The sequence below is a fragment of the Bombus huntii genome, chromosome 6 (assembly GCF_024542735.1).
Source record: "Bombus huntii isolate Logan2020A chromosome 6, iyBomHunt1.1, whole genome shotgun sequence".
NCBI lineage: Eukaryota > Metazoa > Arthropoda > Insecta > Hymenoptera > Apidae > Bombus > Bombus huntii.
In genome coordinates, this window is record NC_066243.1 from 1,095,006 (window position 1) to 1,118,972 (window position 23,967).

Here is a 23,967-nt window from a genome sequence, read left to right on the forward strand (position 1 = left end):
ATTTTCTTTTTGTCTTGACCTATAGAATATAATGACAACGTTTGGTAGGGAAAACTGGGACCCCCTGCATATCCATAAACTGAAATCAAATTTAATACACAAGCACCATTTCGTAGGATTCGACTGCCAGCTTCGATACTGCAAGCTCATTACTCAGTCAATAGATTAAAGGTATAATATATGAACTGTTTTTGACGTTTTAATAGAACAACAATCGTGCTGTGTATATTTTTGCAAAAATCGTTCTGTTAAATGTCAAACGTTTTCTAATAAAGAAAGAAATTCGAATATTGCTGATAAGAGAATACGGTTCGTTCATTATGCTTGCCAAGTATGCGATCTTCACAAGCTGGTTTCGAACCTCGGAACGAGTTTCAAAAATCTACTCATAACGAGATCTTAAGTTAAAATTCGTAACAGAAGAAGAAGACTGCTACGTCCCTGGAAGAAGACTACGTAGAAACACACGAATGATCTTTTTCCTTGAAATGATACGTTACAACTCTGTGCTGATGTGTTCTAATGAGAAATGCATCTACGTAATATATAGCTATACATTGGCTAAATCGTAAAGTTTCTTCGAGATACAAAAAAAGAAACTTGTAACAGCTTCGATATCTGAGCGAATCGAAGCCCTTGCGAGTATCACTCGAATCACGTGTGGCGGCACTCAACAGCAAATACCTCCACTCGACACTAACTAGCGTCGGACGACGACAGCGCAGTGGTTAGCGCCTTAGGTTACGAACGTTCGGAACCCGGGTTCGAATCCCGGCGACCGGAATTCGATTCTTCTTCTACGCATCGAAAACGGAAGAAAATCAGCGGTATCCCATCAGCGACAAATCTACAGCCAGCAAATTAGAGAAAGACATTATTATTACATTGGAACAAATGTAGGAAAATTATAGTAGGAATTATTAAGAATAAAACAGAGGACTCCTGTAGATTTTATTTGAACGTTTGTGATTGGGGGATTCAGAAGTTCCCATGAAAAATGATTTATGCCGAGTAAATAGCTTCTCGTTATATTCGGCGACACCGACAGTTTATGATGAAGGAGTATAAATGGAAAATTGATTTACACCGATTAACTTCTGACGTATATTATTTAAGAACATCAGTCTAAAAATATGATTTCATGTGAACGGGGAATTTCTTGGCGTGTTCATTTCAATTCTACTTGGAAGTACTTGTTTTATTTGCCAAAGTAGGTTCTCATGGATGTTCCAATCTGTCGCGTTTAGGTTACAGTCTATTTGAAAGTACAGCTTCTTCTTTTTCAAAACACTTGTAGAGGATTCGGATCTGATCAATGAATATTCCAAATTCGAACTTAATTGCGACGTATTTCGACCTATCGCTAATTACAATTATTTGTCTCAATAAATCTCGTGCACTGACTGATTAATTACCCACAAAACAAACGTAGTAACTGATACTAATAACAAAAATATCGTACTAAAATACGGTATGTCATAGCTGTTATCCGAAGTGATAAATGTAATTCTAGAACTGCGTTTATTTTTCTTACCTGCTCCACTTCTTTCAGCTACCTAGGCGAGTAGAGTTAGAGAGAGAGCAAAGATCTTGCGTCATTAATTGGCTCGAATTAACGAGCCATAAATCCTAGTAGAAAAAGGAAATCGAAATGTTCTCCAGTTTTTTTACTTCGATTTCCATTTATCCGGATTCATGCAGCGTATATTTTCACAGTCGGTGCAGGTTTTTATGCTCGAAAGAGGGTTCGATGACCCTTTGTCATGAGTTACATGGACGAATAAGTGTAGCATGCGTGCGTGAAACCCTATCTTCCGGCCACCGGAAAATATTATGAAGAGCATTATTACAGTATCCTCTCTCGCAACTACATATTAAATGCATTTCCGACCAAGTAAACCTTTTGCTCCGATTAAACCGATACGACACTTTGAGGTTTGACACGCTCTATCAACTAACCAATCTTCTAAACATACCGAGTTATTGCAATTAACTCGATACCAGCTGGAAACTATATCTATTTGCAAAAATGCACGTGATAATGTATATAGTGAGTAGATTCTGAAAGTCGTTACTGCTTTTTTAACAATCGCGTATCTCTAAACAGAATGGGTACGTACCTCGAAAGAGAATAGAAAATGTAAGGGAAAAGTAATTAAATTTCGAAGGATCTGTAGCGGCACAGGAGTCAACAGAAGATTGGAATCGCAAGAGACTCGTGTTGTTGTGCCTTGGAGTGCCAACGTTGTTTTGGTTTGCTACGTTCCAAGGTAAACGAACTCTGGACAAAACATTCTCGCCGTTATTTGTAATCGTCAACCGGAGTTATACTCGAACTTTTTATAATATCACCGATCGATATAAACAGACGAACGTAGTCTATAGGATTATTATAGCGAGTCATACTGTCGCATAGCGAGCCTAAAGTTGAACAGTGCCATTGAGCGAGTGACGGTTATCTCTGTACTTGTATTTAAAGTGATTTTAATATACACCAACTATTACAATTTTATCAGTCGTCTCTTTAATAAACCAACACGTATAATAAACCACCTCAGATCGTTTATCATTCAATAAGATAGTGATCGAGAACAGGAGGCAAAAATGCATAATGGATAGTTGCTACAAATGCCATCAAACGACTTAATATATTCTTCAAATGTAGGTATGCACGTCGGAGTCACCAACGAGGTGAGGTTTATGTGAAAAGGACGTTGGTACGTGAGGTTTAATGACGAGATTGCTCGTTGTTAAAACCATCGAATATATTTAGAATAATAAATTAATATACAACCGTATACGTGAATCGTCAGTACAAAGTATAAATCGCAAAATAAAATCGCGGAATAAATACTTGTAAATGCTCGTCGCGTAACTTGGTAGATACTCGAAGATATTATAGGTTTTTTTTAGATACTTGTGATGCTCGGAGATACTCAGAGATACTGTGTAAATACTGTACGATACTGTTAGATACTCGATATGTACTGTGTGATACTGATTACTGATTACTGTAGATTATATGATTACAACATTTTAACAAGATTACGGTAAAATCAAACTGCAATGATTTCATTTCTTATAAGCATCATGGCTAGATATGATATTTAATTATGTAATATTACCATAGGTTATGATATGATTAAATTAGTGTTTGGGGTATTGTCTATATTCGACAATAAATCTGGCTTTTGTAACCGTGAAACTTTACAGAATTACTTTGTTGCTTGAGCAACTCTTTCTCTAGATCTCTTATCTTTAGATTCTATCATTTTTAAATTATAGGTCGGTTTGAGAATAATATGCTAAACTGATGGGATTATTTTCCATGTTAACATTACCAATGATAATTAAATAGTAAATGTATATAGTAAACAGAAAAATACATTACTTCTATATTTTTGATAGGTAATTCAGATCTGTAGCCTGAAAAAAGTACCCTTCTATAAAAAAGTAGCAAATGTTGTTTCTAATTACTAATTAATTCATCATTAATTTGTACACATTGATAGAATTCATGTATTGTTGCTATAAATCCATAAAGCGTCCGCACAGTTACGAACGACGATATAATTCTGGGTGTAAATTCCGAATATCAATAGTATGAGATAAAAAGACGAGTAAAACAATTCGTAATTAAGAACAAACAAGAAATAAAATTTGAAATATCAACTAGTACCTTACAAATGAGAAAGAACAAAAACGAAAATGCAGAGAATCGGCTGTTCGTTAGTTGACAAAATATCAATAATAAATTGACATTGCGCTCACTTTTTTATCTTCATTTTTGACACATGTACTATTTTTTGTATCTAGTTGAATCGTTAATGAATGAACGCACCTCATTTACCTCTTGTACAAATTTGTATTACGCACCTCTTTTTTCTTTCTTTTTTTTTTTATTTGGTGGGCTATTTACAATCAATTCTCGTTGAGAATTTTAAGTAGCTTCATTTGGCGCGATACAATAGCTTGGTTTATAATAATTTATACTATGTTGATTCTAGTTGAATCTAATACTTCAATCTAAAGGGTATTTTCCTTTTAATCCGCGGAAAACGTACCTCTTGTACCAATAATAAATGTTAAAATAACGCACGTAATAGTTATTTGCTGAAATAATTTCCTAATGCGGTACACATTTTGATTGATTACGTGGATGTCTGCGAATCTCATCCAATACTGAAGCACAGACTTGGTACATCAACAATTGAGGACACGGATGCAAGAACAGTATAAGTGCACTTACCCTCCTTATGCGTCCGAGCGCATCATCCAGCCCTCCATACCTGACCTACTTACACGAAGTATACTTGCGTAATAAAAGGTCGGTTAAATCATACAGTAACGAGAAAGTCATTTTCATTTATTTTTAAATCATACACAGTGGCTGCAGAAAATATCTGTGCGTAACCTTATTTTTCAATGAAGCGTTTCTTCTATCAGCTTCCACATTTCATTTTCGTAGCATTAAATTTTTGTAATTATATAGAAGTACCTGATAATATCAAATGGCCGGAAATTTAATATACTTAATTAATTACTATATCGATTGTAATAAATATAATCCTGTACAAATACTTTTTGTAGTCACTGTATAATGCAATGAGAGTCAAAAATAAATATATACCCTGTTTAAAAAAAAAATTTATTCAACAACTCTCACACATATTATAGTAATTAAACTATAAGTAAATTCTAAACCATAATGCATATTTATACGTTGGATATGAATTTTCTCAGCTAATGAACGATCAATATCTTGGATTTTCGTCAAACTCTACTTCCCCCGCCTGAAATCTAATTAAAAATTGACAAATTTGCACAGGCTCACGAAAGTGTTTGAATACTCGTAGATGCGTTTTATGATGTATTACGTGTATTATACGGAACATTTCGAAATTTCATTAGTACTATTACGAGACTCGACTATCGCAACACTGTTACAAAATATTTAGTACAAATGTATGTTTCGCAGAAATCACAAACATTCAACAATCAATTTGCATTGCATATATTAATAAACTTCGATGTTTCAATGTGACTAATTTTTTAATAAATTATAATTTCGATATACACTCGCATTCCGTATGAATTTACTTAAATTCGTACCTCTATATAAATTTGTCCATGTAAAATTATCATTTTGAGGATATTCTTCTTTCTGTAAAAATCTAATGTAGACTAGTGTTCGATAAAAATATTGCTTTAATAAGCAACACTCGCAATTTTTGTTTAACACTCTGTCTGCAACTTTATTAAGCAGCCTTTTTTAGGCTTTCGAGTTTTAAAAAATCCCCCAGTAATTTCTTTAAGAAAGCAAAATTTGGACAGAAGCGTGGAGGAAATGAAAAATTACTTCAAATTACTGGCCGAGAACGACCCAGTAAGTTAAGTATACTGCTATGCAAGTAAAGTACATCATTTTCAGAGTTTTATCATTTTATTCTTAAGATCTCAGTTTTACTCCAGTTTCCCTAATGTAGAACCATGCACGACTCTTCATGAAGAGTTGTTAGAGCTTAACAAATAAATAAATAAAAAGGCATACGAGTTAGTAAATTCGAGACACTTTAGAACTTTACAGGTACATACTATCTCATAATTGAGAATCCGCTGAAAAAGATGTTCATACCTCTTCCGCATGAAAAGTACCGTGTGAAATTATATTCAAGTTCAGCGATTCGTTTTAATTTTTAAAGCTTCTTTGCCACGGCTGGTGGTGGGTTCGTTCTGCGCGAGTGTGCCGTATTCATTGTGTTTGATCGACCGTACTGTCCCCATGTACGTCGCGTTAGCCTCGCCCTTTTACGCAGATTTCATTTCCCTCCGTTTATCATTCCCCCGTTTCACTCCATACTCATTATGACCCTCGTGAAAGTGAAGTTGTTTCTGTTGGGGTAAAACTTTCAAGCACATTGAGCACAATGGCCACTGTTGTGTCAACAAGAGATTGATGTTGGCGTAAAAGTCTTTTCAGACTTCTTAAAGCGGCATTATTTTTAAACAGTTGTGTCATACAGTGGCGGGCAGAAGAAAGTTTCAAATTGATGCTCGTGTATATACAAGTGAGATTTCTACTAAACAATTTTTCTGTACTAAACACTCGTCCGTTATAGAACGGGCAATTATATTCTGCATTCGTCCCTTTTGTCAACTATACAGGGTGGTCGGTAACTGGTGGTACAAGCGGAAAGGGGGTGATTCTACGCGAAAAAAGAAGTCGAAAATACAGAATAAAAATTTTTCGTTCGAGGCTTTGTTTTCGAGAAAATCGACTTTGAATTTTCGCTCGGTACGCGTGCACTTTATCGCGTCTCGTTATAACGGATCTCACTGTAGATCGTTGTCTCGATTGACGTTACTTTTTTAATTTTTAAAATTTTTAAATTTTTAAATTTTTATTCTATATTTTCGACTTCTTTTTTCGCGTAGAATCACCCCCTTTCCGCTTGTACTACCAGTTACCAACCACCCTGTATATCAGTTTAGTAAAATTACAGCGTTTCTTCCGTTTTACTCTTCCAACTTTCCTTTCACCGTATCATTTCATATGCAGTACAACCTTCCTTATCCGGGATAAAGAAACTATTCGGTTAATGGAACCATGAATCATTTTTCTCATATGAAATTTCGTTTATTCAAATACGCATTAAGATTAAGTAAATTAAAGAAATTAATGGTAATTTCTTTAAACAAGGGGAGAGGAGAAGGGATGGGGCAGAAGGTAATTGGCAAGAGCAGGGTGCGCAGCTTGGAAAATGCACGTAAATGTTGAACGACTAAAGAGGAAAGGAGCTTATTTCGTAAAAGCAGTGAAGGGACATTTGAACACTGGAAGTGGAAAGAAATTGATAGGACAAGCCTGAGCATGGGACAAATACTATCGGAGGAAGAAAGGGCGGAAGTAGTCGAATGGCTAGCAATATAGAAAAGGGGGAAAAGGGAGAGCAACCAATGAAATAGTTTCAGTTAGTTTTAAAAAAGAAAAGTGTTTTATAACAAACCAAAGGCAATTTCAGAATAGAAAGCAAGGAAATAAATAATTACGTAAGGCAGGTTCGGCAACGAATTATAAACATAATGTATATATCGTAACCTATGTAACCAAGTCGAATTTCTGGGCTAGTAAGCTGAAACGAACAAACTACTGCTAGTTTTGTTTTTTAATGTATGTATTTCGCTCTCTTTGGCTGTTAGACCACGTAATTCTTTCAACACAAGTAACTATATTGAATTAGATTTATTTTGTATTTCGAACCTTCCCAGCTCCTTTTCAAATTCCACGAATACTTCGGCATGAGAAGCCATCGTATCATTATCACTTTCGTTTGCTGTTCCCATTTGTGTAAAATCATTTACACAATCAATATATTTGTAGCTTTCCTACCGTTGCCATGGAATCTACGTGCTTCGCATAATTTTCATGTATCATGTTTTTGTGTTTTAATGTCCGTGTTTGCGACTCTTGCAGCGCCGTGTATATTTACTAATTCTGTTGCACTCGCACCGCATTCGAGTGTTTGAATCGTGTCGTATTTCCTTCCGATAGTTATCACTTTCGTACTAAATTCTTACAATCAGAATTCACTGAATCGCATGAAGCAAGGGATACATTTTACGTGAAGGTTAATAAAATACGAACATGTCTGAAACGAAAAAGGCATGGGAAATATTACGTTCGGGTAATAGAGCGGTCGGATAATAGAATGTCCGGATATTAGGGTATTTGGATAATGGCTGCTCGAATAAAGGAGCTCTACACTGTATTAAAGAAAATGAGACTCACATGAAAAATCATTAGGGTCTTGCTAAAGCTTTTGTGGCTATGTCGATGGAAGTACGGGCAGGGGAGAATCCACATGTTCTATAATGTAATAAGAATTTTATAAGTGATAAAATTCAATATTTTTTCTCCAACTCTGTTTCCTTTAACTTTGGCATTTGTATTGTTAAATATTCCATTTGTAGCGGCACATGAGTCAATGGAAAATTCCAATCGAGAGAGACTCACGTTATTGTGCCTTGGAGTGCCAACGTTGTTTTGGTTTGCTATGTTTAAAGGTAAACGAACTCCGGACAAAATATCATCGCTGTTGTTTGTAATCGTCAACCGGAGTTATATTCAAACTTTTTACAATACCGTCGGTCGATACAAACAGACGAATGTGCTCTCCAGGACGATCATTATACTGAGTCATACAGTCGAATAGCGAGCGTAGAGTTGAACAGTAGCATTGAGCCAGCGACGATTACCAGCGGCATAAACTACCTCTGTATTTTGTATTTAAAGCGATTGTAACACTTTGACTGCCACGTTGATCATATATGACCGGCCACGGTTTTTCCTATGACGCCACAGTGGTCACCGGAGCGCTTGAGCTCCTTACAACTGTAAAAATTGTATGAAAATTGACAGTTAGGGCATTTTGAATATAACCGATAAATAGAAGATACTTTGAAATAAAAAGTGCCCCATTGAACAATTAAACATTTTTATTAGAACATCGATAAAAAAAATGAGAACAAATCTTGCATCTAACTGTGCACTGTGTTTGCATCCATATCTTCGAGGGGTAATCTACGAATATTATTATAAACACAGCTTAGAAAATAATCGTAAATGCTGCTTTATAATCGTATAATTGAAGTTAGAAGTGTGAACATACCTTACTAATACATATAGAACGAGCAAATACCGTTTACTAATATCTTCTACACGTTTCAACAATATATTCTGCACGTTTTGCTTACGACGAAGTAACGAATGCCAATGGTTTGTTGAAATAAACGAAGCCTCGTTATAATATGTCGCTATCAACTGTTACCAAGACGCCACGATGGTCACCCGTGATCACCAATAAGATAAACGGTCCATTGGGGAAGAATGTTGTTTTACACCATCGATTTATTATTATTTTGCCATTATATGCTTTGAATAATAAAAATACTCCTATGGCGTCCTGAGCGAAACGTGTGATTTTGGCGTGGCAGTCAAAGTGATATACACCGACTATTACAATTTTATCACTCGTCTCTTTAATAAACCAACACGTATAATAGTCCACCTGAAATTGCGTATTGTATATGTTATTCTAAGGTTTCATGCATTCTATAAATTCATATTTCACTAGTGAAATTAGATGGCTTTTTAAATGAGCTACTTAAATCAGTCCGTGATTATATTTGAACATGTATAACCCTATATGGCCGCAAATTGTTCTAAAATAATTATACGTTAGTTCATTCGAAGGTGAAATAATTCTTGCGTAAACCGTCTCATTATTTGGCTGTGAAGCGAAAGAACCTTTTACCTTATTCCTTATCTCGAATCTCAATACATTTTTAAGGGTGGTCCGAATCATAAGATCGCGAGGGGTATGAGATCCCAAACTTATTATATTTTTCTATAACTTTTGCCAATGACTTTCCCAAATTTTTGTGATCGATTAGTCGTCCTATTACCCAGATCAATTTTTATTGTCTCGCCTGAAATTAATAGTTCTAACATTTATGACCGAGAGTATGTACGTATCGCTCATTTGCTAAAACAATGGCGTAACTCCAGGATCACGATTTTAGGGAAAACAAGCTTAAATGTTTTAAATTGGTACAGTTCCGTGGTGATTCTGTCGTCGCGTGATGAATATGTAAAGTTCACTTGTAGAACTCCACCAATAGAACGTACAACTGTGTCTTTTGTATCAGCAACCTAAAGACTACGAATTTTAATCGACATCGATCAAATTTTACGTGGATATCGTAACAAACGAGCGTATGTACCAGGGCCAGTCAGATATCAACCGGACTGCGCGCGACATGTCTGCACTGTGTCACTTATTCAGATGGAACTGCGTAGGAGTTCAAATAGGCGTATCTTAAAGACGTTCCACCCCACGTGGTGCTCTATTTACCATTTCCTCGGTACACAACTCAATGAGCGGGAAGGCAGTACCGTCTTCCGTCGCACGATACATAATTATTAAGTTTCTAAAGGTTGGCTGCAGAAAATTCACTAGAATTTTGCATAGATTGCGACTACGATTTTAGAAATGGCACGTTATGAAGAAGCCAAGTGTTCGCGAGACGTAAACCGTTTTCCAATGAACGTCGATACGTTCAAAACGCATCGCATCCGCGACGCTCCGAGACGAGCGTAACATCGGCAAACGTCGAAGCTGCTGGGCAACCGATCGAGCACGATCGATGCACAACGATCGACGAAATTCGCTGGAAGATTAATATTAGTCGTGCAAGTGTGGTTTCCATCGTTCGGAAGGAATTAAAGTTCCGTAAAATCATAGCCACTTAAAGAGGCGTTAGGAGGACAACGTTTCAACAGCCACGAAGAAGTAGAGCAATTCGTGCGTAATTGGCTCTTGACCCAGCCCTGCACTTTCTACGAAACTGGGATGAAAAAATTAGCAATCCCGTGGCGGAAATGTAGAGAGGCAAATACATAGAAAAAATAACCGAACTGTTCTTTTTGAAACATTTTACTGAAATATAAAGTTACAAAGCCCGGTTTATATTTGACTTACTCTCTGATTGACTTTCCTATTAGACATGCACATGTGATCTAGGTATATGTAGGCTTACAAGTGTATGCATATGTAACATTTGCAAGGATTTAACAATGGATACTTAATGACTTAGTCCGTTAATTTATTTACTTTACCGATTTATCGAAGATTTCGCATTTATCTTAGTTTGCAACTATAAAGGCAGATCTCGGAGAGTTCAGATCGTTGTACGTTGCGAAGCTTCGTTAACTCAGGCCGTTAGGTTTCATCCTTGGCCTAATTGCATTGCAAGTAGGACGGCAGTGAATTTGTATCGATACCCGACTTAGATGAGTAGAAATATACCGAAGCATTTGTTCGGCCTCTTGTTTTATAATTGCGCATTGATATTTTACGAAGCACAAACCGTGAATCGTGCACGTAATTTAGTTGCTTATATTGAAAGAATTTTGTTGTTACAAAGATATTGCAATATCACGAGGCTTTACATGTTCAAAAGAATAATTGACGCGATATCCATTTTCATATCGACCGCATAGAATTTGCTTGTATTTATAAATATACCTTACATTTGAAGGGAATTTAATCGAGTTAGGCGAATCACGAAGAAATGAATATATATTTTATATTTGACCATTGTGAAACATAAAATACGAATAGTTAGAATACTTATAAATGTGTGTGTTAAGTGGTTAACTCTGTTATATCGTAAGAATGAAAATATGAGGAGAGAAAAATGAATATAACACAAAAAATAACGTTACGAGTTAACATGTAGTTAACATTATATACGTATATTAATGTTGTTTTGTTAAAACTAATTGTATGGATAACAAATATTGTAACGCATCTAATTATAATAAAATATAATATAATTATAAAATACTGTAAGCAAATAATACGGATAAATATAGAGATAATAAACAACCAAAGATAAACACCGCATAAAAGAGTAGAAATGAAAATTTTTGTGTGCCACTAAAAATACGAAGTAAAAAATTAATATTATAACATTAAGAGAACATTAGAAATACGAAAGATTAAGGTTGTTATGCATTCTGTTCGAATCCTCGTATCATAATCAGAAACAAGACTCGTTTACGAAAGACCAATTAATCGGTATAGGACGTCCAGTAACTGAAAAACAGTTGAAAATAAATATAAATTAATTTGTATTTAAACGATAGCAGAAAAAGAAGGAATAAGATACAAACTACGTAAAAACTGAAGATTAACAACTTTGATGAAATGATATTATTCATTTAATAGGCATATATACAGGGTGAACACTGTCTATAACAATTCTTCATCTTTCTTAATAGGTAATAGTTTGCTTTAGGATTAAGTTAACGATACAAGTAACTCTACAAGTTAAGAATAGTGTCTTGTAAATAGTTTTTGCCAATTTCCTACGTAATCAATAATCAATAGATAATTTTGTGACAAAATGCGCGTTTAATTTCTTTGGTAAGTTAGATACGCAAAATTCGATAAGCTATTTGTGCAGGCTTTCGCCACTGACTGTATGTATGCGTATTAAATTGAGATAAAATATTTCAAGCTCAATCGAATACAATGCAAGCAAAATTTAGATTTGCAGATAAACCTGTGTGAATAAACTTCGAAATACTTACAGTGTCCCGCTTTCCCAAATAGATATCTGGAAGGGCAGCTTTCAAGAGTTCCGCTTCTAAACACGGTCGGCTTCTCTCGTTGTTAATTATTTTGAGTAATTCCCACAAGCTGTCCATATCGAATCGCTTTTTGCGTAGGCGTCTTTCTAATTCTTTCGGTATTTTTAATTTCCCACCAAACTCAGGTTTAAAATCATAATGATATTCACAAACCATGCAATTGCATAAAATACGTTTCTCTTCTTGTAGGACTATTTGTCGTGATATAAATTCGGTTATGAAAGTTACAGACCGACTTGTACGTAGAAAATTAAAAGTTATCTGCAAAACACTTCATTAGACAAATCTTTATTTCACAAGTTAATAGCAAAGAAAAGACGAAATTTATTACCTGTTCACCTGGTTTCATGTCTTTAGCTGCGCGTATAGCTATCACACCATTTTTATGTATCGAATACACTGTATTCGCACAACAAGAGTGAGGAAACAAGCTAAGCAAGGAATACAGATTGTAAACTCCACTTGCATTATTTTTGTCAACCGATATATCCTCCTGGAAAATATATGATTAGTAGCTATTACATGAAAACTTATTCAATCAGCGACTTCTTACATACTGTAACATATATTTTATACAGCAGCGGTTTGAAAGAAATGCAGTTAAAAATTGATTGATACTCACCAGAAAGATGTGTGCATGGAAGATGTAGAATAATCGGAATAATAATTTAGCGACACTTAAGACATTGTTGTGTCCCCGCATATAATTGGTCTGATTTCGTAGGAATGAAGCAGTATGGGCTGATATCAATATATTTTTTGCATTTTTCTTGTCATTCTCCTTCATCGATATACTTAAATTGAGGACGGATTTCAAATTGTCTCCCAAATTATCACGTATCGTACGAAATTCTTTCATCGAATCTATTAAAAATTGAAACGATGTTGTTAACGACGAAGTTACGAGACGATACAAAATTTCTTCCTCATTGATGGATTATGGATGTTCGTGCAAGTTCGCACTCTTACGAATACAACGAAGGAAACAGAAACTGAATCGACGTCTATTTCACCCTTAAAATATTACAATCGGTAATTCTATTTGGAATATGCTGTACATTTTTTGTATTACGTATGTTTAATTTCTGTGTAAATGCTGGAACATTCGCAATTTATTAATAAAGTCGAGCCTCTATCGCGGATATATAAAATACACTTGCGAGTAAAAGAGAAATTGTCAAAATTTGGCACGAAGCTTTAAATACAAGACGGTAGTACAGAAAGAAAAAAGAATTAACGTCGAAGAGTATGTTCTTTCTCTGCACAAGCTAGTAACTTCAATTCACATTTATGTTTATATCGATGATGGCGGAATAGAGAATTACGAATTAATAAATTATCATTACCTGCGCTCATAGTATCGAGCTTCTCGCAATATTTAATGGCTTCTGCAAGTTTTTCACCGTTTTCTGTAATCTTCATAAGCAAGATTATTACAAATTGAACATCATCTGGAAAGTTTTTAGAGTTGCATTGAAATCGATGGTATTCTTCGTATGCTTTTGCACGGCATTCTTTCGAACAATATAGCGCGCTATTGCACCGTTCACATGGAAGTAATGCCCTGCTCCGGTTTAGGCAATAGTGACACACGCGTGCAAGAGCGACAGTTGAGTTAAGTACAGACGTTACTTGTGGTTTCTCGATTAGAATGACGTCTCCAGAGCCGATGGGTTTCGTCGCTTCAAAATTTACACCATATTTTGTACTATGAACCAAGCGAACAGCATCGCTCATACCAGGAATATCTTTGTTTTCGTTGTGCGATAGCGATGGTATATCCTCGAAGTGATTTCTGTTATTTTGTTTCGTATGCGGACGAGAAGCTTTTTTTTTCAAATCCATTTTTGTATCATTGAAATGCTTGGTGAATTCGGTATTGGGAGAAATTTCGATCGCCCTATCGATATCTATTAAACTCTCTTCGTACATTTGAAGGCATCCTAAGGCCTTAGCACGATTTGAGTATAATATTGCAGACAATTCGCTGTACGGGAAGACCTCTTGTAATGCTTTCGTATAAAAGTTGACAGCCACTTCATAATCCCCGCGCAATTTGGCTCTACTTGCTATTTGCGAAAAAATGAAACAAGAATATTATTCCTGCATTCCTCGATTATTTTCGCTTCAACGTGTTCGGAAATATGAACTTTCCCACTTTGTTAGCTAACTGACTTGTAATGGATCGTGAATAGATGTTGCAAAAGGTTTTATTTCGATATGACGTTTCAGCTCCTTCCGACTAATCGCGATACGCCTCGGACGAGATATCTCACGTCTATGTGTTTTAATATGACAATCAAACGTCGCTCATCGGTTGCACAGTATTCCATTTCTAATTGAAATTCATAACTACAGTTTTCATTCGACATTTCACATTCATTTATTTAACACTCCGAATAACAGATTTTGGAGGTTTTCAAGTTTACGATTTTCGCTATTCATACTGTTATACTTAGCGATTAGCTCTTACATTAACCACACAGTTTTTTTCTTTTTTTTTTTTTTAGAATCGATTGAACCAACATTTTTTTCAGGCTCGTGAATGGACCTACATCGCTTAATATATTGTTAACGTCTCGACGGAAAATGGACTTACGCCAATCTCAAAGTAAATGATCATGCAATTGCATATACGTATGAACGAAATTTCATTTGATCGAAGCAAACGAATACTTTAAAATTTAATTATAAACTGTTAGAAATGGAAGGTTCACATCAAAGTATATATAAATTTGTTAATGCGTTTAACATTGCTTCGTGTAACGCTGTTTCTTCTCAACATAGCTTTTTCCTGGAAGTCTCGATCAGCGTTAGACGAAGCGGCGTTAGATCTATCAGTGTGAATAGCGATTGTTAGTTGTCTTCATATTCATAAGCGGACTGTGTCTTACCAACTGTCTTCTATCCGAGACTTTGGGCTGGATATTTTAATTTCTAACGAAAAGATATTCGAGATATGTCGTTTAAAACGTCAACATGAACGACATTGCAATTGCACGATATCTCGTCCGAATATGAAGAGTATTACGTGCCGAGATATTTAATTCATTCGTAGCAGTTAAGCTTCAGTGTTTTAAATAACATTACTATTTCTAAAGATAAAGTTGCAAATCAGGTATTGAAATTTGATCCAAGTTTATGATCGTATGCGATCTGTACATATGTGTATATTTCCTGGTACTCTAGTATCATAAATTTACGATATATAGCTGAGTGTATACTTCCGTTTACAGAAGGACACAAATGCCAATTAGTCATAGTAAGTTAGTTTTGTTAATAATGACTTATAATATGTAAATTATAAAGACTAAATTAGTGATTATAACGACTAAGCTGTTCCACCTACTGATGGTTTATAAGTAATTTTTAATGCAAAACTCACCTGCACTGATTGGTTCAATTCTATACCGACAAATTTAATAAACAGACCACTATATTATATGCGCATAGTACATTTTATGCCAAAGTAAGTTTAATGTACAAAACTAAGAGAAGATCTGAATATCTGGAAATCTGAATATAAGAGATATAATATTCGTTTATTATCGTACTCACCCAAAGCATCATACATTTCAGCGTTATCTGTGGATCTTGTATCTTCAATTATTAGAGGGATTCGGAATAGTTGATCGATGCACTTTTTCAGTCGGTCTTCATCTGATTCAGCTCCTTCAAAATGTAATGAATATGCAAATCTCTCTTCGAAGGAATTCATGATAGGATGCAAAAGTTACTAAAAACAAAAAAAAATCTTCCAGTTACTCCTCCGCACTAATCACCGTGTAACGTTGTGGAAGTCACGCCGAGGAATGAACCTCTTTTGATTCTGAATATAACTACGTATATATATAAATATATATGGTGGTGATATGTGGTCATATATATATATATGACGACATAAAATTATCAATAGAATGATATGAGACAATAAGAGATATATATCGTAGCTTCGTCATCGACTCTTGCGTATTTATTGATAATTCTATGTGACAATACTATGAAATGCACACACATATATGTTATGTCCAAATGATGTCAGATATTAATATTTTTTAAAAGTATAGCACACCGGAGATATCGTATACCACACTTTTTTGCAAATAAAATTCTCCATATGTGCGGTTGTAAAGCATTATTATAAAAAATGCTGTGACTCATACAGACACAAGAAAAATTATGTAATTACAGATAATTATAATTCCCATAGAAACTGTAGAACAAGTAAATTCAGTTACATGCTATGTAGATGAATTTGTAAATTATATAAGATAACACCACTGTTCTGTGCAACGTTAAATGATATCTCCAGAAGTTTTTACGAAATAAACCTATTATTATTATAGGATTATTTATTCTGAAATATTAGAAATTAAGATTTCCAATGATTTCTATCCTATATGATAAATATATCGATAGATGGATCTATTCACAAATAACAATTTATGACTCGTAACAACTCGACAACTTTCACTGCACTCAACTCTCGACTCACAATCTACCAACTCCTGACAACTCGACTCTCAGTTGACGACTGCCTCGCAATTCGTCTTTCTCCCTTAAGCATCCCTTTGTTTTTTTTTCATATCCCCACCACGTACTTGTTCCGTAATCGTCCACGATCATGGTCGCATACTTTTTCTTTCGCGTCACTATTCGACTGAAGGACCGACGATACATTGATGGGCCGCTTGGGCCATTGAAATTTCTCGACCCCATCTGGCTGTTGGCACTTAGGCCTTCTCGCAACATTGTTTATAGTTCACTCGATATTTCTTAGTTAATCCACGATACTACAATATTTCACTTTATCTTGTATTATAATTCGTTCATTCTCTTGTTCATTCTCAACGCGAGAATTGATTGTAATTTTAATAAATAAATATAAAAAAAAAAATTCTCTTGTTTAAACTAGATTTTACGAACGGTGGTTTGTATCAACTCCTAAAATAAAGTTTTGGGTATCGTTCTATTGTATCTGAAATATTATTGTACAAATCCAAGGAAAAATTCATCGTAATGGATATAACATACATTTTTGTAGTTGTATGTGCACTGTGTGTGTGCAACGTGACATACATGTTATTTATATGCAACGCATGTATACATACGCATAAAATGTAGAAATAGGAAATATAAAGTGGTAAAATATCCACGTAAAATTCTTTCTTCAACTTTAATGGATAAAGTTAGAGTATAACAATTATTTGTGGGATTATAATACTACGAGAAGTGCTAAATTGCAGTTTTACTTAAATTGTAATACATATACACATACAGAATATTTCTTTTATTTGAAAGGAACGTAATCACGTTACACTCAAACAATTTACTCAGTACGTTTTGCACTATTTTTTCTGTCTTTCTTGCTTCTTAGTAATATACGTTTTATTATTTTAATGAATTATATATGGTCCATTTTTATTGTTCCGATAGAACAAACAATAAAACCAAATGGATCATACGTAATTCAATAAAATAATATAAAACAACAAGTATTCTGTCTCTATTATTTGTTTATACAATGAAAGAAACTTTTCGGACAATCTAACATTTATCGATTTGCTTTAAAAAAGCTCAAGTTAAACGAAAAGTAAGAATTTTAAACTCCGGGGATGAAAGAGTAACTGCGGCGGAGTAACGCAAGAATTTGGAACTTTCTTGCTCGGTTAAAATTATACGAAGAACGTCAAAATTATTAAATTTCTGTAAGCAAATAGGAAAGAATACTGCACATGTCTTTTCTGGGGCTGTTTTTTCCAAAAAATGAATCTGTGGCTTGTCGCAAGAAGCGCCAATGTCATACTTTTGGAAAAACGAATTAAACCCGGTATTGAGTTCTATCTAAATAGATGCATGTTCTATATGTCGGAGATGAAAGAACACCGGAGCCTTTGGAATTTTGGATAATCCCGCAACATTGTAACCTAGAGTCTACTATTGCTGTAATTGAACAATTGTAGTTATTCAATCCGATTGTAATTGTTCGAGAGTTGTGATAATGAGCTTGGGCTCGAGGCGACAGTCAGTCGTCGAACGTAGCCGCGGTCACGGGATGAACGCTTTGCCTAACAAAGGTATGGAGTAATTCTATAGCTCTCCTTAAAAGAAATATTCGTGGCGACACGCGACAGTAAATATTCCAACGGTTTCTGTCCCGTGGCTCGCCACACGCAGACCCTATTCTTCGAGTAAGATGATTGCCAGATGTCGATGCGTCTCCGCATTACATGTTCGGCTAGCCCGAGGGCCCGTTATAAATCTTAAGGTTTAGTTAACTAAAGTCCTTCAAACAGACAAACAGTCTTTGTCCCAACTACGGGAAGATAGGGGAGACGTATTTTTCAACGAGCGGCGTCTCCCACTAGCAACTTTCCCTCGAGGGCGGCTAGCATCTTTTTCTAACCACCGATATGGAGATTGACCAATTAGCAGCAACGCCAATTTCCCTTACTTTCTGAACGAAGGCTTTTCTCGACGAATCCGATGATCTCGTATCCTTAGACACACCCCATTATAGTTTTCCTCTGTGGCATCATCGGGACGGGAAAGGCATTCTCGCTCGCGATCTCATTGATGAAAGGAGTAACCCTTTACGACCAGTGAACATTACGCGTCCGACTTAGATTTTGTGAGTACGTTCATCTATCATCCCGTCGACCGCGGATTCGTTATTGAACCTAGGATCATTGTCATTAGTTTCTCGAGTACCTAACTACCACGGTTACTTGTCCGGTTCTATAATAATCGTATTTGCACTAGTCAATGTCTTCTCTATTGCATAACGACAACGTGTAACCCAAACGAAGATTTGTTTCACGCCCCTAACCCTAATTCTAATGTAAACCCGACATATATAAAGAATGACAATTAAGAATTCTATCTAGGAACGACTTGAATGACATTTGTATATGACAATGTCAAAATTTTTCATGAAATAAACTTTCTGCAGAAAATACCTAAATTAACATACGAGACTCAAATAGCATAGACTTTGGTTTTCTATTTTTGCGTTAGAAAAGATACTTGAAACAGCGGAAACTTTTGTATCAGAAACTATTTCAAGTGTTAATATCTCAACTTCAGAAATACTGACATTGATGTTTTCTGCATTCAGCCACAGATATAATCGGTGAAAGATCGTTCCGGGAACTATACAATGAAATGTAATAAAATCCAATTGAAATTATATTATCGCATTTTTCATTGTATTGCCAATATTTTTTGTTATTAAATGAACGATGAGAAAGAATTAAAGACTATTAGTCTTTAATTCTGTTTTTAGATCTTTTTAAAACAGATAGCATTGTAGCTGTTTTGATATAGCAGAAGGAGTATAAAATAAGATAATATCTATAATAATTATTTTTACTATAAATTGTTAATGCTTATCAGAATAATGACTATCAGAGAAAAAAAACTGATAACACGGTTCTTTTTTTAACGCGTTGATAAAATCTTTTGAAACCAATGAACAATATTAATCAACCATTATCAGTGACGAAAACGGCTTTTTCCACAATGCCAACGGCAAAGGTAATTATCATTTTAAAATATTCGATTGAATTTCTTTCATATTTCTGGTATATTAAAATTAAGACAATCTAACGAAACAGTATAAAAAGTTCACGTTTATAAGAATAATTTGCGGGACACTGGGGCTGTTTTATGCAAAACCTTATGAACCCACAGTGATCTAAAATCGAGAAAATTTAGAATAATTTGTAATAAATTCAGAATTTTTTTTTTAGTTGATTGAATTATAAACAAGCGGTTGCGGAGCATGTGCGTGGTGGGGCTAAGACAAAAGATATAAGGCTAAGATAAAAGAAAAGGGGTTGCTAAGGGACATTAACGAATCAACAGCAGTATGAATTGAGAAGCCAGAGAGTGCGAATTGCGTTGTCGAGAGAGAATTGTATCCGTGGTGACGAGAGTTGCAAATTAATTATCTAATTGTCTTAATTATAATACGTTATTGTAATTAGTTCACGTTAAATAACCATCGTTTCGTGTTTAATCAACATCTGTCTAATCCATTTGTTGTAAATAAACTGATTGTAGTATAAGATACTACAATAACAATAATAATAACATTAAAAGGAAACCCCACTAAGTGTAAAAATATATATTATATAAGACTTTTTAGCTTCTTTAGTTTATTAAACTGTTCGAATATTTATTATGCATATATTTTGCCAATTTTTGGATATTTCTTATTATTTTCACAAACATATATATATGATCATACAAAGATATATATAACATTCCAATATAGATTTCCCATCCCTTTTTTTATGCAAATTATTTTCCAGTCCTGTAAGGATACATACACATTTTTTATTTGTTAAAATTTTATTAATGGACGATGTTCTACAATATTTTTCTTTAAGTTAAGTACCGTGCGAATACTTCTTACACTGACTGTATATTTTCATACATATTACATGATACAAAGCAAATTACAGAGAAAACACAATTATTTTTTGACAACCTTCTAGCGAAGATTTATAACGTTTAGCGCAATTTTTCATGTGTCCGGTTGTAGAAATAAGACGAAAAAATAGATCGATTTTATGATACACAAAGGGAAGGAAAGAAGACAGGAGAGTTTCTCAGATGCCTCATTTTCGTCGATCTCGCTGCTCGTCTATATAGTGAAATTATTAATCTGCAGCAATAATTGTCCTTTCTCGTCCCGGATTTCGATTAGGAACGCTTGGCCGGCTCCTCCCATCGCACTGGAGTCCTTCGTGCATGTGCTCCCATGTTCCGGAAATTATTTTATCCTTCCCACGATCCTCAATCTCGGCGAAGTTTTCTGCTGTTCTACTTTAATCTAGAAATTTCAATATACAAATAAACCATCATCACTGTCGATCGTGATTTTATCTAAAAAGTCAAATAACAAATGAAAAATAACGTCTGTTGAAAATATAATTTCTTTTTCGAGAAAATGTTGGGAATGCAGCGAATGTGTATGCATCTAATTTTTAATCCATCAAGGAATAATGTTGTGCGTTAACGCACTATTTTAATCGCAACCTTTTTTTTCTTTTAGTCAAGTGACACGATCGAATTCTATTTTCTCCATTTTGTTATCTTAGGGGGAAAAATTTGTTTACTATTATTTTTTTTTTTTTTTTTTTGGCTACCATTTTTCGGTTCTTGCACTCTACAATCTCGCGAAGTTTGAAGACATTTGCAGAAACCTTTATTTTCGAGTTTAAGTACGTGATATGATATATAATTCCGCTTAATGATAAATAATAAACTTTTCCAATTCTTTCATGTGTATTTCTTCTCATAATTTTATTATCGTAGATGGATAGATTATAAATATTATAGATGGATGCATTTATAGAAAAGGGGGACTCAATTTGATATTTTATTTCTGTTTCAGGTAAGTTCTGACGAATAATTGGGAGGAATAGAAGTATCTAACGTAACTAGATACATCGCAAATCGTAAGTGAATAGTTCATCACACACACAAATATACTCACGCGTGCAGTATAAAAAATGTAGCGCGATATAAAATACATGTTATCTACAACGTCTATAAATATATACACACTTTCGTATTTGCGGATTTGGCATGATTACATTACCTCAGTTTCATTTATGGATTTATTATGTCGTCCTACAATCTTGATGTTATTTTTTTATCAATATTAGACAAGATTGTTAGAATCTTAAATTTCCCAGAAATACATAAACATCCACGGTCTACTTATCACCCGAGTCATCAGTAACACCAAAGTGAAATTTTATTTTCTGAGCGTGTAAAGGAGGCCATTATACTACTTAAAAATTGTTTTAGAATATTTTGACTTTTGGCGTAGTTGTAAAGAAGATATAATCTCAATGAATCATTAAATCATTCAGTAATTGATCTCCTTCTAAAATATAAACGTGAGTTCCGTTGAAAAATTTGGATTAGTCGTTTGTACACTTAATATTTGAGTATTTCGATTGATTCATATCATATTCACCTAACGAATGTTGAGAATTGATTGTAAAAATAGTCTACCAAATAATAATAATAAAAAAAAACAAACCTAATGAATGAACACTGTCAAACGCAGCATCAGATGCACAGTAGAAGAGTCTGGTACAGATCAGACGGCTGTATCAGATGCACAGTAGGTGCGCTCCGGAAAGATTAGACGACACAGCGTTCATATCCAGAGAATCTGAATATAAAGAGTTAGTCAAGTAATTAAACAGTTCTATATGGTTTGGCGATTACGAATGCCAGTTTTATTATTGCATATCGACTTTCAAAATTCAATTTAATCGGATTATGATATATTATTCTATCTAGCTATGGTGATTATTAGAACTTGGATTTTTATGCAAATTTATATTTTGACAAACACAAGTAAGGAAATATAGAACTTAAACAGAGATTCGTTTCGTCGATTAAAAATTATAATAAATATTCTACAGTAATAATTTGTCGTGTTATTAAAAATATTTTAATTTCTTTAAATTTTGTAAAATCGTAGAATCTAAGTGGAAAAAGGATCTGACGAAAAAGGATCCCTGGATCCTTTTTGTAGCCACGATAGTAAGAAAACAGAATTCGATAATATAATTTTTTTTATTATTTAATTTTGTACTTTACAATTTGTCCAGCTGGACATTTGGTAAATTTTTCTAACTTAATTGCTAAATAACATGTGGATGGCTACCCCCAGCTGAATACCATCTTCGAGTTTCACTATTTTATTTCTTTAGTCAGATCAGTGGGATGTTTCCTTTTTAGTCTTCTTTCTATCAGAGTTTTGCTCGCTTCAGCAGCCAGCTGGTTTGGATGTGTTGCCGCTTTTTCCTTGTATTTTTCTGCGTACCTGCCGATTTCTTCTTTGGCCGTTGGTATTTTTAAGTCTTTTCGTATATCTTCGTTTCTGACATACCATGGGACGTTGACTATTGTTCTCAGTATCTTCGATTGTAGCGACTCTAGTTTATTTATGTGGTTCATTGATGCTGTCTCCCATAGCGGTATTCCGTACGTCCAGATTGGTTTTACTGTCGTTTTGTAGATTTTTAGTTTATTTTCTATGCGGTATTTAGAGTTTCGACTAGTTAGCCGGTGCATCTGTCTTCTTTTTATCCGTATTTTGTCTACATTTGATTTAGTATGTTGTTTCCATGTAAGTTGTGTGTTTAAGTGGATTCCTATGTATTTCACTTGCCTTGTTTGTGTTACGTGCGTGCCATTCAATTGGATATTTGGTGGTTTCCGTTTTCTTAGTGTAAATGTAATCTGGTTGCACTTACTAGGGTTTGCCTTTATTTGTTTATCTTGTAGTCATTTTTCTATTTTTGTGGCGTGCTCTTGTAGTAATGTGACTGCTGTTTCTGGATTAGTGTGCCTGACTAGTACAGCAATGTCGTCCGCGAATGTCAGTATTTTGCTGTCGATAGTTGTTGATATGTCGGCCGTGTATAGTGTGTATAATATTGGTCCTAAGACGCTTTCCCTGCGGTACCCCTGCCTTGATGTCTTTTACTTCAGAATATACATCCTTTATTTTTACTGCAAAAGTTCCGTTGCTTAGGTATGATTTGAGTCAGTGGTGTCATATGTTGAGCCATATGTTGTCTGCTTTTCTGATTTTGTTTATTTTGTTCGTGGCTTTCCATAAAGAGTAATTGGCATTCTAGTGCGCAGAAAGCGATTATATGAATTTTAAGAATTCGTTATTGTTATGATCTTTTATCTTACTTTTTACTTCTTTT

The 23,967-nt window shown here is 34.6% G+C and overlaps 2 protein-coding genes and 1 long non-coding RNA gene across 7 annotated transcripts in view; 1 reads left to right on the forward strand and 2 right to left on the reverse strand.

Moving 5' to 3' along the window:
* The window catches only part of LOC126866470 (tetraspanin-5), a 123,948-nt gene that overhangs the window by 12,720 nt on the left and 87,261 nt on the right, over positions 1 to 23,967 (forward strand). The window lies entirely within an intron of this gene.
* Positions 6,956 to 23,967, reverse strand: part of LOC126866487 (uncharacterized) — a 32,436-nt gene continuing 15,424 nt past the window's right edge. The window contains exons 1-3 of one of the 2 annotated variants that reach the window (XR_007689897.1): positions 9,315 to 9,839; positions 7,790 to 9,068; positions 6,956 to 7,649 (exon numbers count right to left, since the gene is read on the reverse strand). This is a non-coding gene — a long non-coding RNA (uncharacterized LOC126866487). Of the gene's footprint in view, positions 7,650 to 7,789; positions 9,069 to 9,314; positions 9,840 to 23,967 lie in introns of those variants that run through there. The other variant, XR_007689898.1, reaches the window with a different exon arrangement.
* On the reverse strand, positions 11,512 to 16,031 carry LOC126866466 (uncharacterized). The gene is made up of 6 exons (XM_050620061.1): positions 15,776 to 16,031; positions 13,564 to 14,286; positions 12,840 to 13,081; positions 12,549 to 12,710; positions 12,158 to 12,478; positions 11,512 to 11,660 (listed from the first exon to the last, which is right to left on the reverse strand). The coding sequence occupies exons 1-6, from the start codon at positions 15,933 to 15,935 to the stop codon at positions 11,622 to 11,624; spliced, it is 1,647 nt and encodes a 548-aa protein (XP_050476018.1). The 5' UTR covers positions 15,936 to 16,031; the 3' UTR covers positions 11,512 to 11,621.